The sequence below is a fragment of the Neopelma chrysocephalum genome, unplaced genomic scaffold (genome assembly GCF_003984885.1).
Source record: "Neopelma chrysocephalum unplaced genomic scaffold, ASM398488v2 Primary Assembly neopelma1_59, whole genome shotgun sequence".
Classification (NCBI taxonomy): domain Eukaryota; kingdom Metazoa; phylum Chordata; class Aves; order Passeriformes; family Pipridae; genus Neopelma; species Neopelma chrysocephalum.
This window is the reverse complement of record NW_020897714.1, coordinates 28777125-28803743: the sequence shown is the minus strand read 5'-3', so window position 1 is coordinate 28803743 and position 26619 is coordinate 28777125. Positions and strand designations below refer to the sequence as shown.

The window sequence follows — 26619 nt, the reverse complement described above, 5'->3', positions numbered from 1 at the left end:
TTGGCCGGAGACCGCGAGGGGACGCACCTGCCCCGGGGGGCGGCCGCCCCGGGCCGAGCCCCCCGCCGGCTGCGAGAGGGGAGCGGGGGGAGGCTGCCGGCGCTGCCCTCCCCGTCGCCGCGGCGGCGCTGGGCTCCGCGAACGGCGGCACCGAGGGCGACTCCCGGCCGAAGTTGGCGGCGGCGGCGAGTGCCGGGCCCGGGAGGTGCCGGCGGATCCCGGGGGCTCCGGCCGCCTCCGCCCCGCCTCCCCCCGCCCCGTGCCCGCCCCCCGCGCCCTGCGCCCGCCCCGCCGCGGGCACCGCCGCCGCCGCCGGGATGGGGCTCGCTGGAGGGGGCGAGGCGGCCCAGGGATGGGGCGGGCGGGGGGCTGTCCCGGGGGCGAACTGGGGACCCGCTGCCGTCGGGGGAGCCCGTGCCGGCGAGCGGAGAGGGCGACGGGGAAGGAACGCTGCCGTCTCGTACGCTGAAGGCGACCGGGCTGGCTCCCTCCCTCCGGCCCCTGCAGCCCTCCGGTCCCCGCCGCCCCGGCAGCGCAGCCCCCGCAGGGACACTCATCACTCGTGGGTCGCTCCCAGCGCATCCCTGCGGTGCTCCCTCCCTGGCTGCCCGGCCCCGCCGGCTCTAAGTGTCCGGCCCGCTCCAACCGCTCCGAGCTGCCGACAGCTCCGTGCCCTTCCCTTCTCGTTGTGGGGGCACCACGGGTACCCTGCTCATGTGGCTCCTGCCCCGGGGGGCAACGTGCTGGGAGCCAAAACCCCTCCGGTACGGGCAGCGCGGTTCCTGGCTCCCGCCAGCGGAGGGATTTTGACTTGGTGACCTCCTGCTTCATCCGAGCAGCGATTTTTGGCGTCTGTCTCCCATGCGTGTGGGGGGCCGGGTTGCAATGAAGGTGTGAATGAGGCAAAGCCTGGTTCGGGGATGCTGTTAAAATAGGCTGGCAAAGTTTGGCAGAGGAGACAGCGCTTGAAGCTCTTCATGGGGCTGGCTCTCAACGAGCACATCCATGCCTTGCCTGCAACACCAGGAATCACACTGGAGGATCTCCCCCACCCCTCTTCCCATAAAACTTCACAGATTCACAGCCAGACCCTGTTCTCACTTTTCCTGGCAGAAGTAGGGAGTAGCTGCACAGGCATTAGCAGGATCACTGCAAATTTATGTTGGTGTAACTGAAAGCGGTGCCTAGCCCCCAGGATTGCTGGGCATCTCAGTACATGGAGACAGGATTTACATGTCTGGCCTCTGAGCTTGGTGACAGCTCTACAGCAGCCAACAAAGCCAGAAGTTACACTTGTTGTGTCCAGACCCCCATCTCTGGGCCCCACACTGTCAGGCATCCAAAGTCCCTGTGCAGCAGGAGCTGCAGAGCCTCACACGTGGTGCAAGGAGCACCTTTCTGCTCCTACACATAAACAGACTCTCACATATAAGGATCCAAACATAATTACATGAGGAAAGCATTTGCCCCCCTGGAATACCTCCAGTTTGTACTGGCCTGGGACACAGTGCAGCTTGAGGCACAAACCCCTACATGAGAACCTTGTTTCAAACAGCTCTGAGCATCCCTTTGGGTTCAGAGTGGAAATACTCACGTGAGCACTTTTAGAGGAGCAGCTACGTGTTTGAATACAGGCTACACAGGACGAGTAATTGAAGGAGCCTTAATTTATGACCAACTGCAACAGAGTTTCCCATCACTGTAGTCATTAATGATACTTTCTTTTAATGGGGATAGGAGATAGAGGAGGTACAGCTGGAGGTAAATAGTAACCCAGTGTTTGTGGCAGGAAATAAGGAGCCATTGTCCTCAGTGCTATATAACTAGAAAGATAATAGTTGGTACAGCAAATACCAACTAATTAGAGGGCAAAGGAAGTCTTGAAATTGCAGCTGGCTGCAGGAAATTTTAGGTGCCAGCTTTTTTGCTCCAAGGTAAAGCCTGTTTACCATATGGGCTCTTGTTCTCTGCTTGTCTGTCAAACTTGCACCTTAAGGCTGCAGAGGGGAGGAGCAAGGTGCTCCTTTGGAGACCCAGAAGACAGCAGGGTCCCCTCCTGGGGACCTGGAGGTGTGGAGTGTCACAGAACTGAGACTTGGTAACAAATTGCTTGGTCTGTTGAGTAACACACTTTTCCACTTTGGGTGCCGTGAGGCACAGCTGGCCACAGCGAGTCATTAGGCCAGAGATTCTCGTTGGTCCTGGCACTGCTTCACACCCCGCGATGGTGTCTGACATCAGGGTTAGAGGGAGCAGAAGGGGAAGGCAGACACACTGTAGGACCACCAGCAGAGACAGATGGGCAGGACTGGATACATGTGCTCCCTAAAACCTCCAGCTATGAGCCATGTGGATTATTCAAAAAAGATACCAGATAATTGAAAGACCATGCTGGCTTCAGAATAGTCCATGAGGAAGATGGGACTTCCTGCAGCTTTAATCCATCCTTGATGTCTCCACTCCTTCTTTGGTGGGAAAAGAAGAGCTATTGGGAGGTGCATATGTGTGTGTCAGGTGGTGCTGGGTGCCAGGGAGAGCAGGAAGGAGGGCTGGGGTTGTGCACCTCAAAAATTGGGTGAGGGTGGTTCCGTAGCTTACCGCTTGAAGAGCTGGAGAAGAGGTGAGACATCCTCAGCCAGCAGTAACGAGGTGCATGGCCCATATCAGAAGTGTGTGTCTCATAAGGGGGAAGACCTGGCACTGCTGCCAGTGCTGAGGACAAAAACCCACAGAATTAGTTGGTCATGGTGTTGGCATGGGTGGGTGACAACAGGAGACCACCTACTGCTTTACCTCACTTTGCCCTCTCTGGTGAACTGTCTTTGGTGTTTTTCTCCTTTTTTGGAAGGAAAAACGTTGGTTGCCTGCTTTTCTCCTAGTTTTCCCTGCAAGATTGCTTTATCCTCCACCCAAACACCACCCTATGAATGTCATTCCATAGTTTTTGTCCGTTGAAGCTATTTCTCCATCTACAGAGCAGGGTGGATGAGAAAAGGGCACTTGTATCCAGCCAGGGGTGATCCTCACTAGGAAGGAGGGGCAACAGCTGCCAGTAGGAGGGGCTCCTGTCTAGTCTCAGCTGCCAAAGGTGTTGTCCGTATGTTCTTCAGAAGATGTCCCAATATGATTAAGTCTCACTGATTTAATAATGAGCAGTCCCCTCCACTGGAGCTGGGCAGAATTCCATGACCAGAATCTCGGATGTGACTAATATTGGGGACAGACACTGTCACAGAACACCCAAGGAAGATGTTACTTCTGATCAACTGCAAGAGGTAGCTTAACCCATGCAGTGCCCTGGACAACACAAGCTGTTTTACTTCATCTCACTGAAACATTCCTATGGCTCCAGGTGTCCTCACGCTACCCTTTCTCTCCTACTACAGTAATGGACATTGTGTCTCTCACCTCACTGGTCTCTGCTGCTGGGGAGCAGGAAGAGGTGGGGAAGTGCTCAAACTGTTTGAGGTGTGGAAATATTCAGCTCACTTTGCAGAGGAGAAGGGCAATTTAAAATGTATGAGGAATAGAAGTCCCTCTCAGTTAAGGGCACGACCCTGCAGAATATATTCAGAAACAGGAGACCTTATCACTAGAAACTCCTCCATGTGGCTCCAACTCTTCTTAGCGTAGATGTAGCCCAGTCTAGCATTTCTGTGGTGTTCATAAGCTCTGATATCTTGTGGAGTTTCTTCCACCCCTGTTGCATCTGCACAATAAGGTTCCCCCTGGTCAGCTGGTCCTGTGTCCTCTCTGCACGCAGGGCAGAGCCAAGGCAGAGGTGATGCCTATTCTGTGACAGCTTTCAAGGAGAAGGAGTACTCACTATGCTTCTTTCATTGAGATGGACCTTCTTTTGTCCTTTAATTACCACTTGCCCCACACTCCTGTGGTGGGATTACTAGCAGTAGCAGAAGCAAGCCAAAAGGAGTGAATTTATGAGGAACGAGACACATTTCCAGCAGCGAGATTGTTATGAGTCAAGGTGGAATTCATGGAATAAAAATCTGGAAATGGGGGAAAAAAAATCTTGAGCTCCTGCCAAAGAAGGGCTCATTCCAGACAAGCTACCTGATCTGACCCGCCTTGCAGGTGTGAAAACCTTCATTGACCCACCCCCACATTCTCTACCTGCCCCTGCAAACACCAAAGGAAACCACCGCCTTATTCCCAGCCGCTGCCCTCGTGGGAAGCAGCCAGTTTCCTTGAGGCATAAAGCTCATGACCTGAGAATTTGTGGCACTCCACAAAAGGAAATATAGGCTAAACTTCTGAAACATTTTCTAATGTTGACGTCTTTCAAGCGGTAGAATCGTCTCCCCAGGGACACGTGGATGCTCCGCTCCTTGAGTCAGGGAGACAGGACTGGACAATGCAGAGGGAGACGTATTGTTGGGAACCTCACTGGTCCGGTCCCAGGGAGAGACAACGAGGAGGGGAGAGGAAATAAATTAGATGACTTGAATCATTTCCAGCTCTAATTGCTATGATTTTGCAGTAGTTTTCCCAGCCCCAAGTATAACATTAACCATCGAAGCACGATTTCACCCACGGTCAATTAAACCAGGATTCATCTGGCCTGACATCACCAAGTATAATGCATCCTGGATTCAGGGACACCCTGCTGAGAAGAGACAGGAGCCAGATAGGGGCTCCACGGGGTGGGCAGAAGTTGCTGCCTTTGGAGGTGGACATCTCCAAGCATGCTCTTCCCCTCCACCAGCTCAGGGCACAGAGGGCGGTGCAGCAACCGTATGATGCACTAGTAGGGTGCAGGATGTACAGGGAAACTGTATTTCCTCACCTCAGTGATGCACTAGTAGGGTCCCTGGGACTGATCTCCCCATCTGGATGGTGCTGCTGGCTGGGGGGGCTGCTCCAGAGGTCAGATGGAGACAGCCTGCAATGCTGGCTGATGTGTGCAGCCCTGCCAGAGATACCTCTTTGCATGCAGTGGTTACACGTTACCCTCTGTCTGGTTTGCCTCTGCCCTCCTGGTTCTCCAAAACGTGGATCTGGGAAGCCCACGAGGGATTCAGTGACGGGAGCTGCATTCCTGAATGTCGAGGTCCACAGGGTAGAGGGCGGATCAGAGTATGGCTCTCCTGCGGCGGATCTCCTGTGGCTGCAGCCCTCCTCCTTGCGACTCCTTTCTCTTTCTCCACAGTCCTTGAACAAAGGAGTGAGCCGAGCCATTTACGGGGTTTAGAATAGCAAGAAATCAAATAATGAGAAACCCTTGTGAAGACACAAGGATCGAAAGGACGCGGCAGTAACCAGGCTGACCCGGCGGCTGCAGTGGGGTGAAGCCCAGGCTTGCCTGGCTCCACGTAACGTGGTAGCAGGGCTGGGGAGAGCACGCAGAGTTCATGCCTCCTCATTTAGCGCTTTAATCATTAGACAGGCACTCCCGGCAGCGGGCTCTGTGGGCTGAGCAGGTTAAACTGTAACTGCCCCCCTCGGCGGCCCCCCACCAGGAGCCCCTGCTCGTGTGACCAGGGCAGGACCAGCCTCCCACACGAGTCCCACCAGCCCTCACTGCTGGCTGGCAGGGATGCAGGGACGGCCCCAACCACAGGCCGGTGTGGGGGTAGCTGCCCTGCATCCCAGCGATGGTGTGGGTATGGACCAGGATGCTGTTGGATTTTGTCCCATGGAGCTGGGAGAGCTCCCCTATCTCTCCATCCCATGGACAGATAAGCATCACCTGGCCCCATGGCACTGCTGGGCAAGGGGGACACGAGATGCACCTGGGGCCAGCCCAGGGTCCTAAGCCCTGTGCCTTGCCACTGCTAGTGGCCATGGCTGTGTTGTTCAGGGAGGTGCAGGGCCACGGCCATAGCCAGACAGTGAGGTAATCTGCCCCTGACTCCCCTCCTCTCAGACCAAGTCTCTTGGTCTCTTCTACTTGGCTTAAACTCCAAGGCGAAGAGTTGTACATCCTTTCCAAAATTTTTATCGGCATGAATTATGACAACTCTGGATATTCTTATTGTCCATTCGATCCTGTTCTAAAGCCTTAATTCTTGGCCTCCCCTGCTTCCTGAGGTAACGAGCTCCACAGAGTAACTAAACACTGTCTGTGATAGCAACCATGTGATGGGCTTCACCAGGGCCAGCAGCACTTGGGTGTGCAGGCCCAGTGCCTTTGTGTGTGTGTGTGTGTTTGTCTGCAGGGTGGGGTGCACGAGAGGTGACAGTGCACCCCTGCACACTGGCAACCCCAGGGCACAGCCAGGCTGGGGCACTGAGGCCACAGTGCTGGAGCTGTGTCAGAGGGGTCCCCTCAATGCCTGACTGTCAGGGACTGATGAAACCCACATTCCTGCCCCCCACAGTCCGAAGGGGATGGTTGCTCTGCCAGCCCTTTCCCTCTGGATTAGTGGAGTGATGCTGAAGTCCCAAAAGCCTGGCAAGAAGATGCCTCCGACCAGCTGAGCATCCTCAGGTGGTTTTGGGGAAAGTGCACACAAGGCTCTAACTGGGATCTGTCAGAGACAGATGAGCCCCAGCATCCCCTTCTCCTGTGGCTGCTCAGGGGGTACTGGTGGGGAAGTGCCCCTCCATGCTGTGCTGCAGCAGAGCCCCCTCCCCAGGCTGGCACCAGAGGTATCCCAGCCAATGCTAAGACTTTACCCCATTCCACTATATGTATCCTAATTTATTAATGTAATCTCTCATCCACTTTTCCTTCCTTCCTTTCCTTCCTTCCTTTCCTTTCTTCCTTCCTTCCTCCCTCCCTGCCTCCCTCCCTCCTGTCCTTCCTTCCTTTGTCTTTTCTCTCTCCCACCCCCTCGTTCTGATCATCTCCCTTTGTAATTTCTTTCTTCACCTGCTCAAACATTCTTACATAATTTCTTTCTTTGAAAGGAAGACAGGCCTCTGGCTGGATCTAGCACTGATGAGGTGAAAGAGCATTATTCTCCTGATAGCCACTGGGATTTACACTGCACAGCAACTTCAGCTAAAGGAGGAAACAAACAATTCCAATGTTACATCCAGCTTTCCCAAGGACCATGCAGACGGGTGGGTTCATGCCAGTGGAAAGAGGATGGATGAAGAGGGTTGAGCCTCCTCTCCCCTGCCTGGCCCCACAGGCAGGTGGGCATGAAGGGTAGAGCCCCCCAAACCCCAAACCCGAGGTGAGAACCTCTCCCTGGGCTTGCTCGGTGCCTCCCTGCGTCACTGCTGGCTTGGGCACTCCCAGCTGCGGGGCCAGCCCGACGCCCTGCTGGGGACACACAGGTGACGCAGCTGCCTGCTGGGGCGGGTGGCACAGGCTCTGTGGCCTGGCAGGCGGCAAGGGAAGGAAATGAAATGTGCTGAGACGCCAAGCCAGGAGGGTGCGACCAGTGCCGCCCTGTCACCAGTGCCACCAGTGCCACCCGGGAGCTGAGGCAGGGGGCAGAGTTGGATGGGGTTGGGAACATCACCGCACAGAGCAGGAGGGTGGGACAGAGATGCTGGGACTGGAGGGCTGCAGAGGGAGGATTAGGGCAGCACACAGGGAGAGATTATATATATGATACAATGTATGTCTGCCAGGCATGTGATTGCTGGTGCCACTGCCTGGATGCAGAGGCTGTCCTGGGAGGGATGTCACACTGACTGGGGACAGTCACTATTTACAGCTAGTGAAGCCACAGCACATTTCCTGCTTTTATTTCTGGGTCCCACAAATCTCAGGGACAAGCTGAAGAGTGTCAGTGAGGCTCTGCAGCTCCTGGCTGTGCTGCTCGCACGTCCTCCTGCAAACCAACCTGATGACAATAAAGCCTTTGTATGAAAACCACCATGTTTCATAGGCTCCAATGTGCCCTTAGATGACAAATGCCTTTCCTTAATAGTCTTGCCTTTACTGTGTGAGCTGAAGCAACACAAATACAATCCTTAGACACTGTGGCTTCTAAACAAATATATATATATAGCACTGGTAATATATGGGCTTACACAAACATCAGCATTAAAACAAAGTGGGCAGAGATGGAAAGTATAATAACCAAGGCACCAGTGCAGTCACAAGATACAAAGAGGGAAGAAACCACGTGGCAATAGATGGTTTTCTTCTAAGGCACTGGGATGTTGTGTTGAATTGGTGCTCTGCCACCAAACAAAGGAATGAACATGGATACTGATGCTCCCACAGCACAAGCAGCCCTTGGCACACTTCAAAGTCTTGTTCATGGAAAAAGTGTGTGTGTGTCTGTATGTATTCACATATGCAAGAAACTAAAGACATATAAAGCAACGAGTTCTAGCTCAGAATCCTGTCATGTGCTCTTGCATAGGTAAAATTAAAGACATAAGAGTTCCCCCATATAATTTAAGTGTAATTGTGTATGTGTTCTGTATTTTCTGTGGTTGACATCCTTAAGTGATGACTCTGAATTTCAGCTTGAGACACTGATTTTCCAGGATGTGCAGAGTACCTACCTGCTAACACTACTTGTGGCATCTGAAGTTATGCCAAATCACTAAATGCTTCGACACATCCTGGGATTATAATTATACACACCTGCAAAAACCAAAGAAAAACTCCCTAAAAAACCCAAAGCAAAAAACCCCCCAAAACCAAAAACCCACAAAAACTGAAGACACCATGATTCATGCCCCAAAAAGAATTTGTTCACTCTGGGAGGCATTTTTTGCGGATTTCATTCTTGTTTCTGAGCCTTTAGTGTTCACTGAAGCTACATTTTTCTATATTTCCCTCCAGCAATGGGAGCTGGAATTCTTTTTTTTTTTTTTTTTTGTAAATGTAGATGAGAACCTTCTTTCCATCACAGGGTTTCAGGGGCTGTGTTTGCAAGAAAAAAATGTCATGGAAGATTGTAACGTTGTGTTCGACAGCTTTCAAGATACAGCTTGTATATAATCCCTTTCATAGTAGCATGAATAACATTGGGCACAGGGATATCTGGAGAGCAAACGAGCTTTTGTGTAGTGCAGCGTGCCCAGATCTGCCTCTTGTGGTTCTTAGTGAGGATATCAAATTGGGCTTTGGGGGAGACCAGGTCATCCCTTGTGCGTGAGTTATGGGAACCTTCCCAAGCACGTAGCACCTAAACCTCTAGGTGTCAGTACTCCTTTTAGAGGCTGGAACTGCAGCTGGTAGATGCTGACAGAGCTCTACTGAAGGCAAGGAAGGAGGTGGCCTTTGGCATCATCTTTGGCTGTTTTGCTCTGTGTATTTTCTTTCATTTCCTTGGCTCTTCCTTGTTGAGAAGGTGTTAGTTAATGGGGTTGGTGCTACAGTGATGATGTGCTTCAAGGCACCCGGACAGCAGGGGTCAGGTCAGGTTTGGCTCCAAGCTGGGCAAGAAGTGATGGCCGTGTCACTGTTCCCAAATGATCCATGACACCCTCGCTGCACAGCGTCGGGTGGCAACACACCCCACAGCAGCACAGCCCAAGGGCCTCTGTCGTGTCTGAACTTGCCCAGATATCATCGTAAGATTGCACACCTAATGAGGAGCATAAGCGATACTGTTGTGCTGAACAAGGCCTCTTACCAGAAAAACAAACCCAGGGAAAGTTGGCGTCATCGTCTCCAACCCCTGTCACTCTCCAGCTGTAAGCAAATGCAGAGGAAAGCTCTGGGTCAGCGTTAGGCTGGGTGACTTCGCTGCATGGATCTAAGACTGGCTTCCCTATGAAGTCATGCTCCAGTCTGCCACTGCATGCGAAGGAAGCCTCTGGGTCACCCGTGGTAATATTTGTCTGCAGCTCTATAGATAGCATTCTGACAGATGAGCATAAACAACTGTGTTACTGCTCTTGTTTTCAGGAGTCATCACTTCACTAACAAAGGGGTCAAATTAAAGCCTCCAACCATAAGGGCGAGGAGCAGCCTTTCACTGCCACCTCAAAATCATTGTGTCTGGCTTGGGCTACCAGGGATAGACTGTAAGGGCTGCCACTGATCCTTACAATGCATGGAGATGAGGTTCACCACATCTCCAACATCCACCGTTTGGCAAAGTGTTTGTTCCTGCAGCTCAGTGCAAAGCCAACAGTCGCTGCCTCTCCCTGGCACACCAGGCTCATGGGCTGGGTGAGCATCCAAACCACTCCTCAGGTCCAGGAGGAACCATGGGTCAAAAACAGAGAGCGGGTGTTTGAAGACATTAATCCCCGCCTGCCACCCCAGGGACGGCTGTGGAGATGGATTCCCAATGGAAACTTTGAACTTGTGTTATATTTTGCTGACAAATCCCAGTTTTGTCATTTCCTCAGGGTTCCCCCAGGGTCTAGTAAGGGATCTGTTTTGAATTCAAGGTGTGGTGTGCCTGCCAAACTAGGAGGAGAGGATCCTTCAGAGGGCACTGGTAGGAAGCACAATCTGTGGTATGCAATATCATTGCAGTGATGGAGGATTTTGAATGTGCAAGGGGAAAGAGTTTCTTTTATCTTCTTTATCTGTCCTCAAGACAGCGTTTCACATTTCTCATATCACTGGGGCAGGAAAAATAGGCACCTTACAGTATTGTATTAGAAATGGTCACAAAGGAGTTTGCAGGAGATAGAGTGGATTGAGCACCTAATTTCCCCCATCTCCTCTTGAAGGACCAGCAGCACCATGTGCTTTGGGGGAAGCAGTTCTTGTGTTTGCCACTCCCATTGGATAACTGAGGGCTGTCCACAGTAACCAGAAAACCCCTTGTTTGTAACAGTTTTGAATTAAAAAATAAAGAAGACAAAAATGGGTGCTGCTTTGTGAGACACACAGAAAGTTGACAGTTCTGAAAAATTGGGCGCTACTGCCTTAAAGCATTTTACTAGTTTGTCATCTGAAGAGACAATGAGAGTCATGGAGTTACTACTGCTTAACAGAGTGCTGTAAGTTAGCTGAGCCTTGGCAATTGGCAGGATGCATGCCCTTAGCCCAACACAAATCTAAGTCAAGTGTCAGCTGATCAGTAGCTGCCAGCTACCATTGTCCTCTCCTTCCTTGCTGAGTAGCAGAAAGACCTTGCCATAGTCATACATCATCCTCAGTGGAGTTTCTTGGTTTTCCATACAATACACTGTTGTAGAGCCCCCTCCTATGCAGACAGTCAAGATACCAGCATGAATTCCCACTTAATTCTAGTTCACTTTACATCTCTGGAGCCCCAAGAGTCTGTAAAAATGCGAGTATTCACCGTGGTAAAGAGGCATCTTGGGAACAGAGCCAAGCTCTGCACAAACCCGTTAATAGTTCAGTTACTCCTTCAGCTGCATTCTGCTAAAAACTGTTTAAACAAAAAATAAATAAAAAAAAAGAGTAAGGAGGATATCCTGTACAAGCATCATTCTGCTGGATTTATGCATAGGAGAGTAGCTCCCCAAATAAACTCCTTGACAGAGTCAAAATTATAGAGAAGAGGTCACTCAGTACTGTGTCAGATCGGGCGAGAGAGCAGCAGTGGAGACACCCTTTGCTGGTACTGTACTACCAACAGCTGAACCTCCTTGCCTTTGGTGGGTGTCATGAGCATACAGAATTCCCTGGCTGCTCCTGCCTTGCTACTGCTGAGCTCTGGCTTCCTCTGAAAACAACCTTACACAGTCACAACTTGCTTTGGGAAAACACACCTGAAGCCAAAATATGCTACTTTAGAGCAATGAAAGATATCAGCAAAACTGGCAACAATTCAAAATATCCTTAGAAGGTGCTTTCTCAAACTTTAATGACTACCACCACCACCACCCTCATAGTAACTACCAATGCTAAATTAATTAAATCATAGACAAATGGCATGAACTGCTGATTGAAGTCACACTGGGACCAAAAAAATTGAGATGCTGAAATCAAACTTACCTCCTTCTGCACTTTGCACTCAGTCTTCAAATCCAATGTGCATGTATTACACGTCCTCTAAGCCACTCAGTACCTGATGTAGCATCTTGAAACTCTTTGCAACTGCAGCCTTACGAATGTGTGCAAACATGTGCCCCTTCTGTGACATGTCAGTAGTCAGTCCAGCTGTCAGGCAGTCTCAAGTATTTTATACAGGACTTTGTGAAAGATTTGTGTTGCTGCCAGGAATGACCTGGCTGGGAAAGTCAGTATGTTTTGTAGATGATAAGGCAGAACAGAGGAAGAACATCGCTACCTCCATTTTAATGTCGAACGAATCTCTCTCTAAGTCTTTGAATTCCTAACAAACCTCACACAGTCTACGGTGTCTGATCATAGTTAATGTTCAGCTACCTGGCTGAAGAAACAGAACTCTTCTTTGCTAGGTGAAGATTTTGATTATCAAACCCTTTAGAAATAAGATGTATCACATGGGGAAGTGCCTGCGTGCCCAGGGAGCAAGAGCACAAACAGGAGCAGCCCTCTTGATGTCTAAGCTGTCACTAAGGTGAGGGACAGTTTAAAGAACCACAGTAATGAGAGGTTTGTGACAGAGAACTGGTGGTCTTGGAAGAAGGATGGATGGCAGCTAGGCTTTATGCAAGTATTGATTTGAAGAAATCAATTCATCCTGCACACTTAATGAAGGAAAGATCTGGCAAAAAAATAGTTACATAAATATATCACTGAAAATTGCATCATGGACACATTAGGCATGAAGTCATGAAGATTTTCTAATTTCCAGACCTTTGGCATTGCAAGCTTAGTGTTCTTGAAACATGGTTTCCAGTGTGCAGCTATATATATTTATATATTATCACAGAGATGGGCACAGACACACAGAGATACATGTACACAGGCACTTCAGTACATTGGGCTACAAGATGATATACTGTTTAAAGCTAAAAACAGTTTCTATGCATTACATGAGAGGTTAAGAGCGTTCATATATATTCCAAGACTTGTGGTTCCCCAAAATGGTGTGCCCTTACAGAAAATGAAGGGTTTATTCAAGCTGAACAAAAATCCTTCTAGGAGGGGTTTTGAGCTACAGCAGCCACCCATCCTTTTCAGCAATACATAAAGAAACCAAATGTTTATTAACTTGCCTTGTCACAAGGTTTGTGTCCATAGGCATTCCTGGAGCTGAATTCCCACTGAAGTAAGTGACAACTTCACACAAATGGGCTGCAGTACCTGGGCCTAAATATTTAACTTCTTAGTCATTCTTCTAGAACGGTTTCAATGTTTGCAATTGTAAACACTGGGAAAAGCTACTGCTCATGTACTTAAAACCAGATGGATTTAAAGCCCACACCCAGAGAATCACTTGCTGTAACCCCACAGCTACACCCAAGCTGGTCCCAGCTGTTCTACCTACGTTTTATAATACATCAGCAGGATATTCAGAAATAAGGTCCACCAACACAAGGTGTATGGCTCTGTTTGCTTGATAAGCAGATAACTTTATGAGGGTTTTTAAAGACAGTAAAGAAAGAGGACTTTGGCCATTTGCCCAAGATTTCTAAACATCCTGAAGCCCAGTGAGAAGAGTGGCTACTTGATACCTCAAAGTTCCAGTCTAAAGGTCACTAGTCCTATACAGATCATTAGCACAGGCAATTAGTTTGTAACTACTGTTTTGGGTAATCTTTGGCACAGCTGATGCACCCCTATAGCATCAAGCCACATACGCAGGAGGCATCTGTGCAGCACAAGTGCAGCAGATCCTGTCAGAAATAGGAGATCCTAAATATGTTGCTCTTCCCGGTGGATTACTGATGTGGTTTCAGCTGAGTTTCTCTGACTGGTGTAATTTAGAAAAGCAGGTTTTCCAAAGTCATCTTGACTAGAGTACTGCAGAAGGTCCATGTTTAATCAGGAGCCTGAGTAACACAGGGCTCAGCACACCCCTAGGAACTTATCTGCAAAGAAAAACATTCTAAATTTCTGTGTGCTTGATCCCAGGGCTGACCATTCGCAGTTTCCACTGCTGCCTTGCCTGTTCTGTGTCACAGTAGCTGCAGTCAACACAGACAATTCTGTTCAGATGCCTTGTGTTTTCCTGCACAATGCATAAAATGTAACCTGATAACGCACAAAAGGGATTTGGCATCTTCTCTTTTTAGCGCGAACACTGTTATTGTTATGGGCCATCCAAAATGTGAGTCAGCCTTGGGGATACGGCACTGCAACACAGCAAGAGCCAGCGTGGGCTGCAGCAGCTCAGCTCAGCTCTCCTGCAGATGTGCTGCTCTCCCTGCAGATGTGCTGTCCCTGGCAGTGACTGTGACTCTTGCCCTTTCACTCATCCTCCTCTTCCAAAAGGACAAGTCACTCAGAAATGGCATTTGTGCCATTTTCAGACTGAGAGATACCTTTTCCTACAGTAATTGGTTAAATTTATGTGGCATGTGGTTTCATTCAGTTGATCTGGACTGTGCTGCAAAAGCCAGGCACACCCTGGCCTGACAGGAATCATGAATCCCCTCCTCAGCCAAAGACACTCAAGAGAACATAAACCAGACTGGGAACCAAAAGGCCGATGGACTCTTCCTTAAGCTCCCGAGACCCTTAATCCCCATGTATCCTTTTCCACACACTGCTTTACATGCCTGATTGAAGCCCAAGTGATTGAAATCCAATAAGCAGAGGGAAAGGAACGTCCAGGCACTGAAATCAGGACGCCTGTCCCTGTTACACATGTAGTCACTTGCACTGAAACAACAAGTCAGGATCTTAAGAGCCCCTGAAATGACAAATCTACAGAATGCAGGAGGGACAAAGCCAGCAAGAAAGCACAGAGAAAAACTGGCTGCACAGACAGACAAAAGGAGAAAGAAACTGAGAGGTTTTGAGAGAAATTGGTTAGAAAGTGTCCCAACTTGGGGAGGTCTGCTCTGTCAGGGCTTCAGGATAGCTGCAGAGAATCTGGTGGAGTGTGTTTAGCATGGACATTGTTCTACCAGTGGGACCCAGTGTTGCAATGCTATTCTCTTTAGAACAGTTAAAAACGCCAGAAAAATGAGATTTTTATAGTGACATTATTCAGGCAATTTCCCATGTCCTCAAAATGCATCTGGAGACTGGATGCTGGGTAGAGCCCATTTCCTTCAGCGTTGCAGGGAGCACAGCTCATCTTATGTCATGAAGCTGTGACTCTCCTTTGCTCCCGAGGGATAGGACCCGTGTCCAGGTTTCACTGGGAACATGCTCAGTAGGACAGTCTTGCTGGCCTTTACACAGCAAGGCTTTCCAGGCACATTACTCTGCAAGATGTGATCCCAACATTGACTCAACACTGGATGCACATCTGGAATTCAGTCACTCGTTAGCAACATTTAGGTCACACTGACTTGGAAAACAGGCAGGAGAGAGACAAAGGGAACAACTGACTGTAAATGCAGTTGTTTTATCTCCACTTATCTGACCTGTGAGGTCCTGGGATATCCAGGACACTCCTATGACTGACAGTCCCTCACCTTCACCTTGCAGGCAGCCCCAGCTGTGTCCATGAGCATTACCAGGCATGTGGTTCAGCCAAAACCCCCAGCAGGGTTGTTCCACTGGCCTCAAATGGGACCTCAAGCCTGGTCTCAGGGAACAGCCACTCAGCCACCCAGCTCTCCTACCTGCCCTCCCATCCTGGGCACACAGGAGAGGACACCATGCAAGATACACTGAAATGAAGACACAGCACAGAATTTTTAAATAATTTTATAATTTCCTGATGAACTTAGTCTGTGAATAAAAAAAGAAGAAAAAAAATGAACAAAGTGTTTATATTATCAAGGCAAAGTTGAATATAACACATTTTCTTTGCAATTTCATTATCCTGTCAGTAACATGACTCCAGCAATAAAACACATACAAGTTGAAGGCAGCGTGCGCACTTGCATCACGGACATCAATGTCTCCCGCTGCTGTTATTTCAAAAAGGAATTCAAGTATGCTAGATTCCGTCCCCAAAGCCTGCCTCCCCCTCCACTAAAGTGCAACACATCTCTTCCAAAGCAAATGAGGGATCCGTGTCTGTGGAGTGGATGGAGCATCCCACAGAATTTTTTTTTAACTCCACAAACAATTTGTGAACCCCGTGTGCAGCTCTCCTCATTTACTGACCTGGAGGGAAATGGCAATTTACTGTTTTAGTGGGCTTGGAGCAGCATGTTGGGCTAGCACAGAAATTATTCCCCTGTTCGTGGTCCCGTTGGATTCATCCTCCTTCAGCATCTGAACAAATAAAGGCATCTTACACTAAAGCCTCCCCAGATATACTGTAATGTGTGTGTAAGTAGGGGCCAAACACAGCCACCCCTGGGCAGGCAGGGAGGACTTGGCCTTGTCCACAGAGAGCTGGGAAGATGGGATAGATCAAAGGAACAATGTCTACTCATAACAGTTGGCTTCAAATTTGGTTTTGAGTACATCTATTTTTTGCCAGTTTCCAAATGAAAAAAACCAACCTTTTGAACAAAAAAACCCACCAAAGCACCAGGAACCTAAAGCATGGATACCTACTTAAAAGCAAAACCAATTGACTTGATTTTTAAGATCTGAACTGAAAGTGCAAAATGTGAACAAACAGCACATGGTAAGTTTGATATTAAAAACACATTCACTTAATAAAATTCTTTACCCAGTCTCATAGGTAAAGCGACTTGTGTTGGGTTTTTTGTTAACGTTACGTCAGTTTAACCTCATTTAACCTCCTTTTAAGCAACGCAAGTTTTTGATGCAGCCAGAGCAGAAGGTGGCTGCTAGTCCCTTCCTGCCCCATAACCTGCTGCAGGTATGTGACCAACACTGGAAGCAAAGAAATACAACTTTGATAATGGATCTACACAGAACTACCTGCCCCAGCTGATCTGCACTCGCTTGTGGTCCCTGGTATCAATGGGTGCAACAGAGAAAAAGGAAAATTTGGCCAAAGCATTTGGCCTATTTACATCAGCAGTTCTTATCTTAAGGGACACCTGGTGTTGATAACTGTTACCAGAAAAGATTGATTTCCAAAATACTGTTTCATTCTGCCCATTTCTGTCTTACACGTGTACAGTATATACCTGGGAAAGCAGAAATTTATACAGGGTTTGTAACATTTCCTAAGAGGCCAAGAAGCCTTGGACCTCGAAAGCCTATGAAAGGCAACTGGTTATAATTATAAGCCCACAAATCCTTTTCCATACAATCCTGAGAGGAGGAGTCATGGCTTTGTTGCTTCTTTACTTGAATTCCTTTTAATGAAATTTATTTTTATATATTTTTTTAAAACACATCTTTTTCAGTTCTACTACTATCTTTTTTTTTTTTTTTTCAATCCGACAACAGACACACATTGTTGGTAACTGCCCCAGCCTTAGGACCACACAGACAATATCGACAAGCAGAAAACAAAACAGGAAAAAAACACCCCTGAAAAAGTCAGGAGAGATACTGATGACAAGGTTACAGCACTCACCACACACACTGGAAAAAGTCAGGATTTCTGTGTTTATGCTTTTGACACTAAAAACTTTTGAAACAGTTTTTCCTTTTTTTTTTTTTTTTTAAAAATAGTCAGCGGACACAGCCATTTTGTTCAGAAGGATCTGCTGTTGCGTAAGGTTCCTTCCATTTATGTGGAAAAAACAATTAAAAACATTATTTTGTTTAAAAACCCCCCGACCCTCCTTTTCCTCACCACGCTGACGAGAGGGGTCAGCAGAGCTGGCCTTGCCAGGCGTGATGCCCCGTGACGCCCCGTGCCTGACCCTCCCACCCTGCCGGCTTCGCTGGGGCAGTGTTAGTTATCCACAGCCTTCTGCGTCCTCTCCGGTTCCCTCTTCCAGTGCGGACGTCGAGCTGAGTGGAGGCTTCCTTTAAATATCAGATGCCTTGATTGTACTGTTTCCCTTTCTCATTTCATTGGAGTCATTTTGAGTCATACGTGTTACTCATGTAGTGAAATTTTTGCTTTAAAATGGTATCAGTGCGTGACTCTGGTCCTTTGCAAAGACCCCTTCAGTGGCAACGATTGGCAATTAGTACAGGAGTGGGGACTCAACCCTGTCAACCTTTATCAGATGTAGAAATTTCCCAACAAATTGAGCACTAGCAGCAGAATGGGCGGGAATTACAGGGCAAATGAAAAGAGATGCCCCTTTGGTTCAAAAAGCCAAGGTTATGCCTACAAGATTTACGACATTTATGCTCCCTTGTGCAAATTCCTGAGAGCCCCAAAGTACCAGAAAATTTGCTAGAGAAGGGATATTCCAGACGTGCAACCAGAAACGGCACACGCAGCTTTGTGCATCACATCGGCCTTTTACCTTCTGTCCCCAGGACTTGGCAAAAAATGGATACTCCAAAGAGGGTTTGGCATTTTATGGAGGGAAAGCTGGTTAAAGGCAGTCAAAATGAGAGAGAATACCAGAAGCTTAGAGCTTCATTTGGGAGCATGCCAGGCAATTCTTCTTCCAATTGCAAACAGTGCTCATGTCCTCACCCTGCAATTCTAGTGTTGTAATGTCCTTTTAGTGTTTTACATGAGGCTGGATTCAGAGGTAAATATGGACATGGACTCATGGAAGTCATGAACAAGCATGGTAGCGGTGTCAGCTTTTACACTTTACGTGGGCTTCAGGCTTCAGTTATTTTTTAGCCCAAACCCTGCTAAAATGACCTATTTAATTTTCTGCAGACAGCTCCTTGTGTCCTTACATCTCTCAGTTTCTCTACAAATGACAGACTGGAAGAAAAAAAAGTGATATTAAAGCAATTAAAACTTTCTCAGCTCCCATAGAAAACGGAACTTCATTCAACAGGAGAAGAAAAAGCAAGTTTCCCAAGGGCCCCTGGGAAGGGCCCCTGATTTCCTAGAGCTGCTGCACTGCAGGACTGCTGTGCTGGAAAACTGTCTGCATCTGCCTGGCTGCTGACACTTGAGTATTAGATCTTAAAAGAGCAGTGTTGGGTTAGGCAATTGGATGAGCACTGCAGTGTATGCACACATGTGGCCATTCTGCCACGTGCCCGACATGCAATCCCACGATGGGTTATGATAATAAAATCGCTTTGTTGCCCTAAGGCCAATGGTGCAGCACTCCATACGAGTGAAAGGAAAAAGCTTGCAGTGGCCACGTTCAGCATTAAATCGTGGCCAGCAGCACCTCCCAAATCCCAAAGTTCCTCAAGCTATTCACCACAAGATCTCTGTCGACACAGGATCAGAGAGATTACCTGAAATGGTTCAGTGGAGATCAAGTCGGATCAAGACTGTTCCTAAATGAGATCTGCTCTCTCCCTGAAAGCACTTTGTAGAGGTCTAAGATCAATGTTTAAGATGGGAAGCCCAGAAGATCTAGAAGATAACAGCGGTTAACAAGAAAAATCACAAAGGCCCAATAATCCAGATGGGAGGAACAGCAGGTGTGTGGCTGGGAGATAAAGGACCAAATGGCCAGTGTGAAAACTAGCCAGGCTTGACAAATCCTCTCTGGGAAGAGGCCTGGAGATGTGTAAACAGTGAGCTTCACTTGGCTGTCAACACACGGATCCTGCACACGCTGCCATGACAGCACCGTGCCTTTGGCTGGGGCACTTTGAACAACAGAAACACAGCCACCAACTGAGTTAGAGATGCAGAAGAACCAGCACTTCCCTGTGATGTGTGGACACTGCAGTAAAGCAAGGGAACTGAAATAACAGCCTGAAGTGACCGCCCCTCGTTCCTGTTCCCATCCCCTCCCCCTGTCCCTGCCTGCAGCAGGAACGTTATCAAGGAACATCTCAGTAAGAGGTTTACAAGCAGGAGTCATTTGAACCATCGATAAGAGAAATTCCACAGCTTCTCACAGAGGAAGGATTGTTTTACAGCAGGGAACCAGGGCAGCTGGAGATTTGACCATATAAGTTAATGAGATAGTCAGGAGGGGTGGCGGTGGCCCGATGATGTTTGGCTGATGGCTCTGATGCTTTTACAGGCGGCATTAAATTCCTTGAGTGAGTAATTAGGGGTGATGAAGAAAAAGCAAGAGGAAAGATTTCAAAACAACAGCTCCTATCGAAATGTGCTGACTCAAATAATGGGACCAAAGGGGTGGATCTGGGATGAGGCACGGCTCAGTGGTACGTACAGTCATTGTCTGCACGCCTTCCGGTGTTCCCCCCGTCCACACATTCAGGTTCCCATTACTCTCCTCAGCCATGACAAAAAAAAAAAAAAAGCTTCAGACACAGGCTGATTTGCAAAGCACTGGCAGTTCAAAACATGGAAGAGGTGTGAATCACCCCTTTCTGGAGATTTACATATTTCTTCCTAGTAGACACCATGGCTATAGATCCAGTATCTTCTGCTGAATCATTACAGTCGAATCAATTGGGATGTGATTTATTTTAAATCAGTTATTTTTCAATAGAGTCTACAGGTATATAAGGTTTCGGTTTTGCCCAATTTTCAGTGCTTGTTTGGAAAAAAGTACAGGGTACATCTTTCCTTACTCAAACTTTTGTTGATTTCCTTTCTATTGGAAGCAATCGGTCACTTCTAAAGACAAAAATAAGGAGTGAAAGACCTACAGAGGAGCTGTGCTGTGGATTTGAAAGACATAGGAAATGTAGTCTTCCTGAAAGGGCCTGGAACATTTTCCTTAGCATAACAGTTTAGTGATTAAGCTCAAAATGTAGTAAGTCATATGGAATTAAACTGCAGACTCTGAATGGGAGGTTTACTGAGAGGGTTCATAATTAGCTAGTGACTAGAAAACCAAGATTTCTTCCACTGCTGTGTTTATATTTGGTCTCCTTTCACCCTCCCCTTGTTCTCTTAAGTAATATGAGACAGGCAAAGGGGAACAACTCCTTTAAGGAGCACATGGGGACGTGTTAAAGGGTTCTGTCCTGCAGATGCCCCCAGACACACATAACCACTGGTGGCCAGGAAAAAAACGTGTCTCCCCATTAATGCATAGTCCAAGAATGAACACCCAAGTCCTACTCACAAAATAGGATTCTGACTTACTACCACAATGACAAACTGACCTGGTATTTCAGGTCATATTACCTATCAGCAGGGGTTTTAACGAGTGTCAAAGATGGATGGGAATAAGACTAAGGCCTCTCATATACATATAAGAATTGCACTGGTTTAAGTAAAGCTGTGATTTTACACCTATCTACTCAGCTGGGTGCCAACTCCAGCAGAGATGATCCTCCTCATAAGAATGGGTTATTGCTCTGAACTCAAACTCATTCCTTGTCAACCTAAGCTAAACCAAAATAAATTAAATTATAATTATAGTATGAACTATGTTACTGATTTACCTAACTTAGCTTTACAATTATACTTTTAAGCTGAATGATGCAATTCTCTCATTTACAAAACCTAAGACTATTCTGATGACAGCTAATGTTCACAAAGCTATGGCCTGAAAAATTGGCAGTGGACAAACTATACAAGTTGAAGCTGGGAGCTGATCTGTTGACCACACCTGCTTGAAGGGAGAGAGCTCTCTATAAAATAAGAACTTAGGAGACACAGGCTTATGACGAGAAACCTCATCTAAATCCCCCCAAAAATCAACAGATGAAAACAGTTACCTTAACAAATGCCCCACCTAGCACGTCAGAGTCAGACCAGTGAACAATAAAAATCCAAGTTAAGTAAACAGAAAGTACCAGTATGCCTACCTTGTTTCCCAGTTGCTAGATGAAATGACTAACAGGAACAAGTAGGGAAACTCTCCTTTCCTCTCTCTGTTATTTAAGAACATAAGGAACATTGAGACAGGCAGTGAGACCTGAGCTAGCTACCTGATGCTGGCCAGTCACGAGCCATAATCAGAGCACGCTCAGGTTTGGTTTTAGCACTATGAAACTCAGGCTTTCAGTTTTTATGAAAATAAAAAAAAAAAGAGAAAAAAAGAATGAAAAAAGCAACATATGAATGAAAGGCAAGGGCTACCCTTCTGCGACCTCATGGAGAACTAGAGCTGCTTGTGTCCAGTGGATCCCCTCTGCTTTGCTCAGTAGACTTGGAAGAGCTCTGCTTAGCTGTATCCCAAAGTCACCATCAACAAAGTCAACGGGGAATCAGATTCTGAAGCAGAAAGGCAGTGAGAAGATGAATGCAGAAATGGCTACTTAATCATGGGCTGGAAGAACCTAGAGAGCATGTAGTTTTTTAGAGCTGTTTTTTTTTTGCTTTTTGCTTTTGTTTTCTTTGTAAAAGGTGCACCAGAAGTTTCAATTCCGTTTTCTGTCTTTCACGCTGCTCTCCGCTCTTATGGCTCCTTGGACTGACTGGGCTTGGCCACTGGTGTGCTGCTCCAGTGGGGCTGGTGGCCGAGGTCATGACGACTCCTCGAGCGTGTTGACGACTTGCTCCAGGATGTCAGGGCAGTGATCCGCTATCTGCTGTAAGATGGCATTGGCAAACTCCTGCAGCTCCGCGCTCTCCTTCTCCCCCTTTTCCAACTCATCATGAAGCTGCAAGAAACACACAGAGGCACGGTCAGTCCCTGCTACTCAGTGGGGCCACTGTATCACAGACCTGGCCAGCAGGTAAGATAAAACACCACTTTTGGAAAGGGAGCTGGCAGAGGTGTAACACTCTGGGCACTTCCAGAATCAGCATCTTCCCTTGGGGACCCTCTTTAGTTCACTTTTTCATTCTATGGGACCAGGTTGGTGACCTTCCCAGTCAAGGTCATGTCCACATGGGAAAACTAACCACCACCTTAATTACTCCTGAATACACAGTTCTATGATAAATATGAGAAAAACTTCCTCTGTGAATGTTTTTCTAAAAGCAGTCATATTCCAGAAGCAATACAGCAGTTTGTTAGTATATTACTTTAAATAATTTGGCTTCTACTCATGAACAACAGGATGTTTCGTAGGTCATTACTTCAGGATTATTTCTTATACAAAATCAATGGGCATGTTACATAATTATACAGAATACACTCAGAGTTAACCAGAATTCTAATTTTTCTGTGGAATTAATTAGACTGTCTGTCCTAACTCAGTCATAAGATGACTACACACAATTGCAGTGGAACATACACAATTTTTGTTTACTAACTCTGCATTTCCTGTTGGATCATTCATTTTCAGATCACTTGGCTCATAACAGGACATGAAATTTTAAACTTTATATTATTCACTCAGCCCACAGTTTATAAACAGTTTCCCCAACAAGTAGTGTTACAAACCATGTCACACAACATACTGGAATATATGCAAACACAGCTTTTAGCTCTGAGCCTGATGCCATTGCCAGAATTAGGGGCCCACAGAGACTTAATAAAGAGCAGGAAACATCTGCCTTCAGCAACCTGTTTATCTGCCCAGCAATTGATAAAGTCCATGCTGGCCTGTGAACTGTGTAAAATCCCAAGTAATGCTGTAATTTGTGCAAGCATTTAAGAGATTACTGTACTCACAGTGGTCTAAGGATCTAACAGAACAAGGAGAAACAGCACCTCTTACTAGACCAGATGACAAGGATAGATAGATAGATTGGATAAGCCTCCAAGTAGACAGCCCTTTCATTACTATATATCAAAAATCCTTTATTATTTTCAGTCATATGATTTTCTTCTAACAAAGTACATTCCCTATGAATATATGACAAACATATATATTAGAAGGTATATACACTTAGGTGGATTCTGAAGTTTATTCCAAGCTTCTGCATCCAAAGTTCTTTGTCATTTTGAGCAGCTGTAACCAACTACCTTATCTTATTTGAACCTTCTTTTAATTTTTCTCCTTTAATATTATCTGTCAGTTCCTCAACATTTCTTATTCCTAACTGATTAATATCTGTATTGTTAATATATGACACAGAAAGAATGTCAAACTGGCATTTTTCATGCCTGAAAGGATAACTGTTCATCAGTATACACATTTCTTGTGTTTTGCACTTCTGTTACACTGCTCAATGTAGGTTTTAAAAGGACAGAACTATCAGGCAACAGCTCAACAGGGATCATTTTACCACTGTAAGAGCACAATGCAGTGGCAAAGGTCAGATTTCTACAATTAAAATTCTAACCAGATACAACAGTACATCTCTGTTTAGTGATGGTATCAAGCAAAGCACAGGAGATTGTTTCTCCAAGAAATACTGCATAAAAACAAACAGCCCAAGAACGACTACAGAATAAACATAAACGCTTTTTAAGGAAGTTATGGTACAGACTTCTATAGACAAAAGTGCGAGAAAGGAAATTAAAAGGGTGAGCCTGCTACACTGTTCCCTTTACTAGGCAGGGTAGCATATAGTAAATTATTTGGGCTTTGCGTGCTGAATGTTGGTTTAATGTGTTCTTATGTGCTTTGTTCCTACTGGCTGCAGTACTCACAGCATAGCCATATGAACCCGAGAGGGGCTCCTGCCAAGAATCACAATGCAAGAGCAACCTGATCCCGCTCTGCGGAGTGACATGAGCCGGGGAAGTGGGGAAAACGAGAGGGAGGGGAGCACTCCGGGCTCTGTAAGGGCTCCCGGGGGAGAAGGGGGGGAATTCGGCAGTAACCCATAATGGTTCAGAAATGGCACGCTGCGGATAGGTGATTAGCCTGGTTCCAACAGCCTGGCAGAGTTATTAGTCAGAAATTCGCAATGGATGGATAAGCCTAGGAGAGGTCCAGTCAGCAAGCAGGATTGAAAGAGTCAGAAAAGCCAGCTAGGAGCAGTGTTGGATATTAAAAGCCAGGAGACTGGGATTCAGGGACTACCTCTGAGTTTCAGGTTGCTCAGCCTAGTGAGATCCCAGCAATCCAGGCAGCCCCAGTTACAGCAGCCTGCAAACCACCTCACTGCTGGTGCATTCATGGGAATGGTTTGAGCCTTCAACTCTCAGACAGGGCTGCCTTGTGGCTTCCTGGGCCAGGGCAAAGATTTCACAGTGCCATTCATCAGAAGGGTGGGAGGCCATGGAGGCTGGGAGAGCAGCCTACAGTGTAATTCTCCTTTTCTTATCTGGCACCTGCAAGGGTCCTGAGCTCTCGGTCCGCAGGAGGAGAACCAGGAGAGGGCAGTGTTAGCAGGGAAAGCAGAGGTCCTGCACCATCACCACCTGCCCAGCCAGCATTCCTCCTTCTGGCCTTTCAGCCAAATCCTCCAGGTGAAACTCCAGGAAAGGACAAAGCAATTAAATTAATCAAATATAAAAGCACCTTTAAGAGATTAAGCTCCGAAACTGAAAGGAGGTTGGTGAACAAGGAAGAATCCTGCAGGATGTTGTCTTCAGCAGGGCAGTACTTCAATGTCAGTGAAATCTCGGTTTCTTGCTGTACTGGTCAGCACTTCTGTATTTATAAGATGCCTTATAAAATCAAGATAAGCCCAACAAAATAAGCCCATGCCAAAGCTAATAAATCAAATGCAATCAAACAAAAGTAACCGACTTACAGGAAGAAAATACTTCCAAGAAATGAGTTTTTGACCATCAAGAGCCCAAAAGGAGATGGCTCTGAATGCTGAAGGCCAGCAACAATACTTTGCAAATTAGCACAGACAGAAAGTCTACACAGCTGGCTGGCAGATGTCTGTGATGAAATGTCCTGGAAAAAAGTAGCAATGATAGCCTTGAGTTGCGTTTGCTAGCTTCAGAACATCTAGGTTTAATAATGCGATTTCTACTTCAACAAAGACATCTTAATTGACTATATGGCTGGTGGCAGCATTTCTAGATCCTATATGTCATCTCCATTTACGTCATTCCTCTCAGAAACAGCTGTGAACAGCGTACGTCAGTCCTCATTCAGGCAAGGGCCTTCATGGGGAACATCCAGTTCTCAACGGTATAACTTGATTCACCTGGATGTTTGGCAGTCCAAATTTTAGGGAAGTTTCTTTAAAGGTATTATGCAGGTCTGCTCCTGGTTTCCTAGATTTTCTTCTTGTGAGTGCAAACAGAAATGGTGTTATCTTCCCCACGCCATTTTTCTATAAAAATAAAGGAGTGCCAACAGTCCTTTTTTGCTGGCATTTTCAGCTGAGGATATGAGGAAGTTCATTCACTCGCCTCACAGAAATGACCAAAAAAGAGAAGGCAAGGCCAGAGATGTTTGTCTAGTTGAAGGCAAGTAAAAATAGACAGCTCAGAAAGAAAAGGATAGCAAGGACCCCAGAAGTGCTTCACAGTATTTATCTTTGGACAGAAGAACAGAAAGGACCTTCAGCATCTCAGGGGAATGAAAGCTTGCAGATAATCTGCCACAGATTCAGACACTTTTCAACACTGCTGCCTTCCTTCCTGGGTTTAGAGCAAGTCATGATAGGAATACTTTTCCTTTTATAGTTAAACTCCATCAGTGAAAAAAAATCCCTAACAATTCAACATGAATTTAGCTTTTCTGTTGCAAGACATTTCAGAACTTATTTAAAGATTAGCTGACATTTAGAGAGAAGACAACTTCATAGTTAAGAAATAGGATGCTATGGTTTTATATGCACATCAGATGAATTGTGGTGCTGCTCCATAGAACTTTTGTGGCCTTTGCTTATTCCGTAACATAAACAAGGCAACATTAAGCTAAGATCCTTTAAAATTTATTTATATGGAGGAGGTTTACTCCCCAGTGGGATTTTTCTCTTGTTAACAATTCCACAAAAACACTGATGAATAAAGGCAAACACAGGCTAAGGACAGAAAAACTGTATTCAGAATATGAAATGCTTGCAGAGCAGCACAAAAACAATGTTAAGGGGAGGACTTCTATTAGGCTACAATACTGGGATATGGAACTATGTTTCTCCAAAGCTTAAGTGTTTCTCAATCAGG

The 26619-nt window shown here is 46.8% G+C and overlaps 1 protein-coding gene across 9 annotated transcripts in view; it reads right to left on the bottom strand.

Annotated features, from left to right (window-relative positions):
- Positions 1 to 17129: 17129 nt before the first annotated feature.
- The window catches only part of ERC1 (ELKS/RAB6-interacting/CAST family member 1), a 283422-nt gene continuing 273932 nt past the window's right edge, over positions 17130 to 26619 (bottom strand). For all 9 annotated transcript variants that reach the window (XM_027680687.1, XM_027680693.1, XM_027680688.1 and 6 more), the window contains one exon: positions 17130 to 22309. In XM_027680687.1, the coding sequence (XP_027536488.1) occupies positions 22172 to 22309 (138 nt within the window). In that variant the 3' untranslated portion in view covers positions 17130 to 22171. The remainder of the gene's footprint in view (positions 22310 to 26619) is intronic.